General features: G+C 40.1%; 1 protein-coding gene across 2 annotated transcripts in view; it reads right to left on the reverse strand.

Annotated features, from left to right (window-relative positions):
* Positions 1-12336, reverse strand: part of porb (P450 (cytochrome) oxidoreductase b) — a 77887-nt gene that overhangs the window by 45654 nt on the left and 19897 nt on the right. For both annotated transcript variants that reach the window (XM_056283862.1, XM_056283863.1), the window contains 3 exons: positions 4524-4572; positions 3605-3733; positions 2357-2509 (listed from right to left, as the gene is read on the reverse strand). In XM_056283862.1, coding sequence (XP_056139837.1) covers positions 2357-2509; positions 3605-3733; positions 4524-4572 — 331 coding nt within the window. The remainder of the gene's footprint in view (positions 1-2356; positions 2510-3604; positions 3734-4523; positions 4573-12336) is intronic.

Consider the following 12336-nt stretch of genomic DNA (forward strand, 5'->3'; position numbering starts at 1 on the left):
TTCTTGTATTAAACCAGTTCAAACGGTTGTTAATCACCACCTCATTCCCGGTGGATTTCCTTCAGCAAATTCCAAGATTTCTTAGTGTAAAATCGCTTACAAGTAAACATATTTTCTTAAGAGTTTTCTCTTTTTCTATTCTAAGGATTTTACATTTAATTCTCTTAATGTCATGTCTTTAAATCTCTGGGGTATTATGGATATTACCAACAGGAAAGCGATCTTTTTGTTGTATAAAAGAACTGATTTAATTTTACTTCAGGAAACGCATTCGTGTGAATCGGATACAAACTTCTGGAAAACACAATGAGGTAACTTGGCTCAATTCAGCCATGGCACTAATCATTCAGCTGAGGTCTTAATTTTTCTACGTAAATTAAAAGGGGATGTTCTTAGACAGTGCCCTCTTGTGACGGTAGATGAATTGCTCTAATAATTAAGCAAGACAATGCTACCTTTATTGTTTGTAATATATATGGGTTTAATTCCCAAGCTTTCAACGAGGTCTTATTTAATGAAATAACATCCAAATTGAAGGAACCACACAAAAAGTATCAAGGCTCATATAATTCCTTTCAGTGACTTTAATGAATGGCCTGATGATACGAAAGATAGATACCCTCCTAGACGAAATCAAACTTCACAGAACAATAGCCTTGTCTCGTTGTTCTGCTCCAGCCTCTCCTTGACTAATGCATGGCATTTCTTTTACCCTAGTACAAAAGAATTCACCTGGTGTAATAGAAGACTAACTTTAAAATCAAGAATTGATCTATTTCTAATCTCCTCCTCTACCCTTCAATTTGTAAAAGAAGTTAATTATTTGTATGCCCCATTATCAAACCATAAGCAAATAATCTTGAAGTTAGGTGCTACCGCGGACACCTAGTATGCGAGGATATTGGAAATTCAACAATTCTCTTTTAAAAGATGTTTCATTCAATGACACTATTAACAAACTTGCAGAGGAAATCCTCAATGATGGCTTAAATAATAGCTATAAGAAAAAATGGGAATTCTTTAAATGTAGTCAGATATGTAGCTATTAAAAGAAGTAAAGAACTAAAGAAAGAAAAAAGTATACAAGAAGCTGACTTGATGCACAAACTTGACTTTTTACTGACAAAAGAAAACATTACTTTAGAGGAAGAACTTGATTTAAAGGACATCCAAGTACAGCTGGATCAAATTTATCTGGACATGGCAAAAGGGGTGCTTATCAGATCTAGAGCCAAATGGCTAGAGGAGGGGGAAAGGAACACTTTTTTTTTTTTGGTGCTCTTGAAAAAATAAAATTTGAAAGGAAGTCATTAACTGCCCTCAATATTGACGGAGCTCCTTCTAAAGATCCAAAGGTAATTTGTAATTTTGTCCCTGAGTTTTATGGAAAACTATATAAATCCAACTTTAATGCTAAACACTGCGAGTTTCCTGGAAAAAAATCATACCGCTATCCCCTCAATTGATGAGAAATGTAAAGCTATTTGCGATTCTGACCTATCAGCTAATGAAATTAAAAATGCGTTATTTTCAATGAAAAAGGGAAAGTCTCCGGGAATCGACGGTTTATCCATCGAATTTTATACTCACTTTTGGGAACTTATTAAAAACCCACTGTTATGTATTAACCAAGAATGCATCAGTCAGGGAGAGATGGTGGCTACAATGAAGCAAGGCATTATATCTCTTATCTCCAGACCTGATAAAGACTCCTTATCAATCAAAAATTGGCGTCCCATCATTCTTTTAGCAATTGATTATAAGATTTTGGCATTGGTATATGTGACCAGATTAAAGAGCGAGCTAGACTCTATTATAGCCGAAACTCAAACAGGATTCATGAAACACCGGCATATTAGCTGTTGTAGCTCTTGTTGCACCAATTTCCGACAAGTCTTTCACAAAACAGGGTAGTGACTAAATGACAATTAAGCCATTTTTAGCAGGTATGTCCAATCAATTGGTGCTAAAAAGCAACATCAATTCATAAATCATATTCTAAAACGAGACCAAAGACTACGTGCAGTTAGAATCTTTTGCCGGCACTACTCGTTTGCAAAGACGACAAATTACTTCATTTAGGTCCTTTGGATTGCATCTGGTTTAAAACCAAAATAATTCTAAACAGGGAATTTTGTATTCTTTTTCGCAACGAGCTCTTCCATGATTGCATTTGCTAAAAATGGCTGGCGATTGTTGGGCTGACGATGGCAGCTAGGAAAATTTTGACGTATCGCCCAACCCTACTACCTATGTACCTTCTCTGCTTGTCCCCTTAATTACATTGGTTCCAAGCATATAGACTATACTACCTACAAGGAACAAGGTATTGGGAAATTTATTTAGCATGACTCACAGAGTAGTTTAGTCCAGAGAGGTCCTCATCATCATTCTCCTGAAGCCAGTCATAGAAGTCCTGGGCGTTATCTGTGGGATCTCCTTCCCCATAGGTAGCCATGCAGAATATGGCTAGGGAGTTATCAATCTCAGAGAGGCGGGACAATTCAGCCTACAGAGAATGTGCACCAAGAATAAAATTAAGGCTTTTTTTTTTAAAAACTTTCCATGTTAATAGCATGTTAGTAATTTCAAATATGGTTAAACATTTTCAAAATTTGACTTAAGACAGTCCCAGTTGACACAGCATCAAATGAGTAAATATGGCTATACTCTATTCAAAAGACTATCATAATTTTTAAGATAATACTTTATTGACCCTAATGGGGAAATTCGGCGAGTAAAGATTGAGTTAACACTAAAACAGCAGCAATGATTATGTTCAAAACAAATTACGCATTGCTCATTTTGCAAATCAACAAAAAGGACATTTTAAATAATGTGGGAAACGAAAATTTCACGACACTTGTTCACAAAAGTTGAGGGCATCTTCAAAGCTAACATTCAAATACAATAGAACCCTATTCAGGTCAATAATTGGAGTTTTTGTTAATTCAGGATGATGCCAAGTAACATTCCTCACATTTCATCAAAGCTAGACCTGTATTTTCTTGAGACATGGGTGCGTAACTAATAACATACAGATTATGTATGTTATTATGTATGTAACTAATAACAAACAGAGAATGTCAAGTCCCACTGTATTTATAAAGCACAGTTTTGGAAAACACATTGGGTATGTGATACCAATTAAAAAAATAAAGAGCATTGTCTGTTTCTACAAGATTTTGCGGCTTTTTTTATAGTTTGATTACAGCTCTGCAAATTAATATTTGCTTAAATAATAATCCTTCAGCAGCAAGACCTTGTATAAACAGTAAACATGACTGCCATTGTATTCTAATAATATAAATCAAGGAAATGTGCATTGCTTCATGTTCGGGTTGTGCATGGGAATCTGATAATTGAAATATATTCCTGCCAATGCCATTATTTTGTGGAATATACAATTGTCATGGTAATGCCTTAACTTTCAGTCTCAAGAACTGCAGTAGTGCTTTTTTTTCTCCATGACAACATCACAAAACACTCTCTGGCAGCTATCTTAGAGAGTACCAGCCAAATAACCATAGACGAATGTTTATCTGAACGGGAGGTCCTTCTTCCAGCTCTGTGGTTTCTATGTTATTCAATGGATGTAAATTACCATGTCATATTCTTCTGGGTCAGCAGCCATCCCCTTCATGCCATAGCGCTGAGCATCTTTGGACAGCCGGTTGGCAAATTCTTCTCCTGTACCCGTCTGAGAGCCATAGAACACAATGATGTTCTTGCCCTGGCAAAGATTGAAACACAAACATTTACAGAGTGCTTCTTTTTGAGAATCACCTCTCAATCACCTTGAGACTTTGCAGAAAGACTTGGCCAAGTATACTGCTTTAAAGTATATTCATTTTTCTTCAGATCAAGTTCTCTTAAGTTCTTTGCTTCAAATCAGTTTCTCTTAGATATCAATTTCCTTTGTCCCCCAACTTCTAAAAAGTTGCATTTGCAGATACAAGGTCTCTACTAAAGTGCCATCAAAATAAACAAATCTAGGCATGCATTAATTGAGATGAGTGGGAAGCTCTCCAACAGCTAATGGTTAGAGGATTAGGGACAGGTATGTTAGAGGGACAGCTCAGGTTGGACGGTTTGGAGACCAAGCAAGAGAGGCAAGACTGAGATGGTTTGGACATGTGTGGAGGAGAGATGCTGGGTATATTGGGAGAAGGATGCTGAATATGGAGCTTCCAGGGGAGAGGAAAAGAGGAAGGCCAAGAGGAGGTTTATGAATGTGGTGAGAGAGGACATGCAGGCGGCTGGTGTGACAGAGGACGATGCAGAGGACAGGAAGAGATGGAAACAGATGATCCGCTGTGGTGACCCCTAACGGGAGCAGCCAAAAGTAGTAGTAGTAGATTATTCAAAGACAAAATAAAGTATGGGAAAGAATTGTAGAATTTTTGATGAATTTAGATCTTTCACATTATGCCACTATTTTAGGGTTGTCCAGTGGGAATACAAGTCAAGCTGTGGGGGGAAATAAAAAAAGGCATAATGAAAATAGTGATACAAGGACTTACGGTTTTCTTCATTTTCTCAATGAAACTCGTTTCTCTTGTGGTGGGGGCTCTGCAAGGAAGATGGAAATAACTAAGTCACTCAATTTGTCAAGAAAAAGATATAATAATAAATATAGCCACAAGCGGCAATTAGCTGGGTCCAAACAGTTTAGCACATTTGCAAATTGGCAAATTCTGACCAAATGTATTAGGCTTGCACCTGGAGTGCACCTGGTTTGGCATGACCCATGATACGGGAGAAGCCAAAAAAATGTTTTGAGCTAGATGCCAAAACATAAAGTGGGTTGTTTCAGCACCACCATTAGGTCAATTATGACCAAATGTTGTAGGCTTGCATCTGGAGTATGACTGCAAATGTGTACCATATTTCATGATGATTGGGGGATACATTATTGTCTGTGTTGACAGCTGAAATTAGATTGGTTGATGGCAGCCACATTTCTTTGGAGTATGAGCACGTCCTGTTGGATATCATTAAACCTTTGTACAATGAAGAAGCATAAAACATTTCAAACGAATAGGACTAACAGTTAATAAATTATGGCTATTTAAACATATGATGCTGTTACAGTGCCACTTATTGGTCAAATGGCACCAAATTTGTCATGGTCACTCCAGACATCATATCATGTCAATTCTGCCGTGGTGTTTGTATGTTTTGTTTGTGTGGGAGTTTTATAGATACTGGCTGCAAACTAATTTCCCTGTAATGGACAATAAAGACACTTTGACTCTGACACATGTAGACCAAATTTGGTTGCAACAGCACAACGTGTTCAGGAGATAAGACAATTTTTTTGTAATAAGCCACACCCACAGCATTTGAGACAACTTTGAAGGCCAGTTGTAGCAAGTGTTTTTGATAGAATTCTGGGGGAGGGGGGGAATCACAAATACTTCTGCTGGTATCTATTGTCAAAGATTTTGGTTAAATTTGGCGAAATAGAAAATGTTGTGCATACAGTACTAATTACAGTACGCCACTGAATGTCACTGCAGACTCATCGCTTGACCATTTAAAACGTGATATCGAGCATCTGCACAATCACTGTCAATTTTGGTAGCATTTGAATGAAGACTTGTAGAGATATAGATGTTAACTGAATTTGCATAGTTTGAAAAATATAGTGACAGATTTCTTAGTTGACCATAGGTTGCAGGGAGGCAAACTTCCATCACACATTAGTGGATGTGCTGAAAAGATTTCAGCTCTGTAGGACGTATGAGCAATTTTTTTTTTCATTTTATGAAATTTGGAATGTGAAATGTCTAGAAATATAGATTTGTGGTAGTAAGCCACACCCACTTTAATCAATCATTACCAAATTTTATGCATTGACTGAGTCATGACATGACCCTAGATCGTGCAAACCGAATTTCGTGCAAATCTATAACGCGAATTAAGCGATAAAAACTTTTCAAATTTGTGATGCTCCCTACACGTGAAGTACAATGTGCTTTAATATGTAGGCTTAGTGAAAACTCCTGAAAATGTTTCTCAAATTTCAAGTTAGTATCTCAACGCATTCATGAGTTATTTAAAATTTTTGAAAATTAGCGATCCATCCATTCATTATCTGAACCACTTATCCTGCTCTCAGGGTCGCGGGGATGCTGGAGCCTATCCCAGCAGTCATTGGGCGGCAGGCGGGGAGACATCCTGGACAGGCCGCCCGGCCAAAATTAGCTATTTTGATAAAATTGATTGACTTGTATAATCGACATTGATTGACATACTGAAATTTCTTAACAACTTCAAATCAGTTATGTATGTAGATGGTCCTGACTAAGTTTTGGGATGACTGGCCCAGCGGTTTTGGAAAAGAAGTCGAGAAAAAAAAAAGGATTTTGATAAAACCGAGAAGTCACAATTTTTGACATTTTTAGAGCAGAAGACCATTTACATTACATTACATTACAGTCATTTAGCCGACACTTTTATCCAAAGCGACTTACAATAAGTGCATTTCACGTAGGAAATCAGGAGAACTACTAGTCATTAGAGGTCATAAGTGCATCTAAACAAGCATCCAAGAGCAAAACCAGTGCTAAAGTAAAAGTTCAATAAAGGGATTTTTTTAAAAAAATGAGTGAATGCAATAAGTGCTAAGAACAAGTAACAGGGCAGTAGTTCTTGAAGAGGTGAGTTTTCAATCTGCGCCGAAAGATGGGCAGCGACTCCGCTGTCCTGGCATCACTGGGGAGTTCATTCCACCACTGTGGGGCCAGGACAGAAAAGAGCCGTGACCGGGTCGATCGGCAGCAAGGGCCTCTGAGCGACGGGGCAACCAGGCGTCCCGATGCAGCAGAGTGAAGGGGTCGGGCGGGGGCGTAGAGCTTGACCATGGCCTGGAGATAGGAAGGAGCTGTTCCTTTCACTGCCTTGTAAACTAGCACCAGAGTCTTAAACTGAATGCGAGCAGCTACTGGGAGCCAGTGCAGGGACATGAGAAGAGGAGTTGTGTGGGAGAACTTAGGGCGGTTGAACACCAGACGAGCTGCAGCTTTTTGAAGAAGCTCCAGAGGTCTGATGGCCGATGGCGGGGTACCAGCAAGGAGGGAGTTGCTATAGTCCAGCCGGGAGATGACCAGAGTCTGGATGAGCACCTGTGCCATCTCGTCAGTGAGGAATGGGCGAATCCTCCTGATGTTATAGAGGAGAAATCTGCAGGAGCGAGCAACCAATGCAACATTTTCAGCAAACGACAGTTGTTCGTCCAGGATCACACCCAGATTCCTCACAGTCCAGACATTTTTAGAGCTGAAGACCATTTGAGCAAAGATGCAGATGACCTGAGAGATTAAAACAAGGACGCTAAGCCAAGCCGTTATTGAGATAATTGTGAAAAAGTTATCTTTATTACAGCGCTACCTTGAGGTCAACGGGTGTCATTTTATGTGCCTGAGTGGGGGGGGGGGGGATTTACAACCCACCTGACAATTTTCCATCTTACGATTTTGCTGCCCAAACGCTTTTAGCTAAAAAAAGAAAATGAAAGAAAGAGAGAGAGAGAGAGAGAGAGAGAGAGAGAGAGAGAAAAATAGGGCTCCAGCAGCTTCCCTGCTTGGACCCCTAATGATAACTAAACTGATAACTCAAGATCCCAGTGTTTGAACCTCAAACTGATGCCATCTTGTCTCAGTGCATAGCAATGTGGTGGAAGATGCCATCAAGTCCAAGTGATCATGGACCCCAATGGCAAAACCACACGTGGCCTCTTGGTTGGCTCAGCGGACTAATACGATGATATCCCTACATTGAGGTTCACAGTGCGGACCCTGGTGCTGTATCTGGCTTAATCAGTGTTGCAGGGAGTGCAAGTGACAGAGCTCTTGGGAGGGGAACTGGCATGGGTAATCTGTCCTGCCATTGTCACTTATTAACTCCGAATAGTGGTGGGGCAGGTTAATTTGAAGGGAAGTAGCTGAAATAACAGCACACTTGAAGGAAAATTTTTTGATGCCCATACCTATCCTCTATTCACTTGCATAGGTGGGGGTGGGGTTAAAAGTAGTACTGGAAACTGCCACTAGAGGGTACTAGATATATCTTCGCTTCACTTTTCAAAAGCATCTATGTTGTCTAGTTTGTTATACTATCTATGGCCTGCCATGGGCCTCCCATGATTCCAAGTATCCCATTCCTTGGATTCAGTACCAGGCAGCGCTGAGCAATTAACTTTTTGTCAATGTTCAACATTTTAAAAAACGAATTGATCGCAATTCCGCGCTGCAATAACAATGACCTTAATCCACTGTGCACACAGACATTTTCCAGTTTTTACTTCACTATGTTTTTACTTTACAACGACCAAAACCTGGGACTGTTTCATATCTCAGTTTTCTTAAGTGGAAAGATTGCAAAAGGTAGCAGACGTGTTGGCTGAGGGAGAGGAGAAGAGGAGCAGAGCCAGAGAGTAAGATAAACGGCAGCATCAGTATTGATGCAATATGTAATCCAAATGGATACAAACCAGCTGCCCCACCACTGCAAGTCAATACAGTGAAATTGGAGATCCCCCTTCTCAAATTGACCTTTCGCAAAGTCCCGCCCCCCCCCCTTAGTTACTGTTGCTATGTCCATCAAGCTTTTCAGGACCATCCAGGAAGTAGCCGGAAAACCCCAAAACATGAAGGAAGAAATCAGCGCATTCCCAGAAATAATAAGTGATGTATTTTGGAGCAATTCATCCTTAATATCCTCCCGTGAAAGGCAGAAGGGGTAACAGTATGCAGGAGGTGCGACTGTAATTGAGGGTAAAGCTTATCGGTCGCAATCAAAGAATGAGAAACCCCATCAACTAATTCTGAAACACATAATGGACAAATTGTGATCTTGTGTAGCATGGTTAAAAACGTCATAACCAAAAAATGCTATATAATTACACAAAGTATCACCACATGATTATTACTATAATTATTATCATTACTATTTTCATTGCCAACATTGTTATTTTATTTTATTATATCATCAGGAAACGCTTATAGTAGCCCCTCCTTGTTGTGACACCATTTCCTGTTAGTAGCCCCTCCCTGTTGTGACGCCATTTCCTGTTAGTAGCTATAAAACGTATGTCCCCCCTGACTTCTGCCTCTTTCCCGCTCTGGACATGTAGGAAGAGGTATGTTTTCATTTTTGTCTGCCCCTGTAATTTATTTTATCCATTCCTAATGTGTCTTATGTCTAATGTGGGTCCCAATTCTTGCGTAGGCTACAGTAAGAGCTGATCTGACGTTTTCTAAAACCTGTCCTGTTTTGTTTATATGCGACAAGTATGTTTTATTTCTTTTTGTAAAAAAATTGTGTTGCTAGCTACGCTCTCTTTCCCGCTTTAGACATTTAGAAAGAGGCTACACTAGGAGCTGATCTGACGTTTTCTGAAACATGTCCTGTTTCGTTTATATGCGACAGAATACAGATCCCATGCATCAGAGAAGTTGTCCTGTCTTTCCTACACAACGCAATGAAAAAGTACACCGGTCACACTTGCAGTAGGGTAAGTTAATATTTCAGCTATTATTGGTATATTTTTAATAATCCATTGTCAACATTACCATATTATAGTGTTGATTTTGGCCAAGGTTCCCCATGGTGTTATTTTATCCAGGCTTTTGCGGGGATTCTGTATGAGCTCCTGGGGGTCGCAGGGCGGCCAGGGACATGCCCCGGGGCTGGGGGAACTGCCCCATCATATTTTTTTTCACCTTCGGACCAGAACCGGTATTTTCAACAAAATAAGGCAAATGAGATGCCTCCACAGGCAGGATGACTTCTCCAAATGGTCGGTCCCCACCTGGAGCTCACAGAGGGGGAGAAACGTTTAAAATAGGCCGGATATGGGGAGGTCAGACTGGCCAGAGACCCTCCCCGCGGGTCTTTATGCTCTGAAATGAAAGGTGGAACCTGGCTAACCTGTGACTAGCATAACAAAGTTATGTTCGTGGGCTCGCTATCATTAGCTATCATTACATTAAGTATCTCTGGCCAGACTAAGCTGGTTACGTTCACCAGGTACATTGATAATGTTATTTTGTTAGTAATACGATGTTGATGTGTTGATAATGATAATCATTGTGTGGGTAAAAGTAACAGTAATAATACGTTAGCTATATTAGCTATCAATAATAGCTAGTAGCAAGCTTAGCTTGGAGCAGACAGGTATTTTTGTTGATTTTGGATGGATTAAGCTGGCCATGGGGTCTGCTATACTGCCAAATCCATTGGCAACATTGTGCTTCTTGCGTTCTGGGTTTCGGAAAGGGAAAGAAAATTACACCCCCTCCAAACTTTTCAGATATCTAGTATCCAATTTGCAGATCCCATAGGCACACCGTTTCAGCAGTTTGCTGTCTGTTTGAAAGCTTGACGGACCTCCCTCACATAGAAACCGTTGCTAAGGTAGGATTGGACAAGCATCGTTCTGGGGTGGTACTTTGCGAAAGGTCAATTGACTGAGTAAGTTCTTCGTGAAAGACTATACTTGTTCACCACTGACTAAACCTGATTTTTTTTCTAATTAATTTTGATGCTAGAAAAGTTTTATTTAAATCTATGGTATTTTGATTGTATTTGGACCCTTTAAATTTCCTTTTATAGAGTAAATTAACCCTAGACCATTTTAGTGAGTCTGGGTCCGTTTCATTTAAGACACCTATCTGCATTGACACACACCAAGCCAACAGTGGGCTGTCAGCCAATGTTGGGCTGTCGGTGCGCGTACGTGACCTGAGTTTTTGCGGTGTGTCCCGCACCGTCGGCATTAGTCGGACCCCTGTCGGCAGCTTTTCGGGGGAATCAGCAGAGCCCATCGGTGAGAGAGATCACTCTGATTGGCTGTTCAGCTTAGCGAATCAGTACTAAGCTAGCGAATCAGGGCCGTCGGCTGTAGTCTTCGTGGTGTGTTCAAGTGCTACTTTTTGGCCCAGATGGCAGGTGACATGAGGCAACGCAGCAGTCAGCCTTCGTTGCCACTAGTCAGTTTGGTGTGTCTGGGCCCTAAGACAAACAGACAGATGGGGACAGAAAGACCCAGCACTAACAATTATTGATAGCACTGTCAATGCTGGCTCTTTGCCACACCTACATCCAACACACCCATTCTTAATGTTATCTGCAGCTGTGTTTATCCTGCTATGCTTGCATCACAGAGTACGAAGACCAGCCTGCCATGTTTTTAAACTTTACATGTTACCTGTAGATGTCACCAAACTCACTACAATAGTTTTGGATTTAGCTACTCTAAATAAAATGGTTACAATTTTTTCAAAACCAGTTTCACTGGTCATAGTAAATAGCCACAAGCGGTGAGTTCGAGGTTCAAGCCAACACAGACCATAAGAAGTTGAAAGCTTCAGCAGCTAAATTAAAAATATCCGCTATGTTTGGTGATGTTTTGACAAACTGTCATTGATTTATGGCCAAATTCGCGCCAGACCCATGCACATGTTTGGAACTGGTGGTGCCCTCTATTGAGTGATTTCAAAATAGTTTTACACATGTGGCTCAGCATTGCTATGAAACATATCCTGCGAGTTTTTTGATGACTTGGACAAACAATTTCTGACTTCCAGTCTGATTTGCATTATGCCACACCCATTTTTTTGCATTTTTTTTGCCCCGTAGCAGTAGATTTGAACAAAGCTTTCAGGGTATGTTTTAGGTACTTATGTGGACATATTCTGCAAGTTTTGTGATGATTGGCCCAACAGTTGTTGACTTTGGTCTGTTTATGTGCTTGGCCGTACCCTTTTGAAGTTCATTGGGCAGTATCTTGAAAACTAAATACGATATCAACAAGATTTATGCAACTTTTGATATGCTTGGTCCAATACTGGTCCACAAAAATTTGGTAGCAATCAGACCTACAGTTTAGGAGGAGAAGTCAAAAATATGTTTTTTTAAAATGGTGGAAAATCTACTCAGGCAGACTTTGGTGGTTCTTGGGGCAAATTTGCAGTGAGGATGGATGGATGTCTGTGCCAAGTTTCATGGCATACAAGTTATGACTTTTCAAAGTTGACCTTTAATTATAGGACACCCATCGGGCCGATGGGGGTCATATATTTCTTGGGCACCACTTGCATACAACTTCCAATCAATGGGGAAAATCTCATGTCTCTACCATTTACCATCTAAAAATCGTAATCGAAATCAGCATGATCAAGTTATCAAAAAGAAACTCAAAACCACTAATTGCTCAACCACAATGCAAGGCTTAGTACTAGACAGGAATTATTTCAACAAATAGTAGACTGCTTTCAATGACTTCATAACGACAGTGAGACCGCCCACACAGAATGAATGGAGAGGCAC

Source organism: Lampris incognitus, chromosome 7 (assembly GCF_029633865.1).
Source record: "Lampris incognitus isolate fLamInc1 chromosome 7, fLamInc1.hap2, whole genome shotgun sequence".
Lineage (NCBI taxonomy): Eukaryota > Metazoa > Chordata > Actinopteri > Lampriformes > Lampridae > Lampris > Lampris incognitus.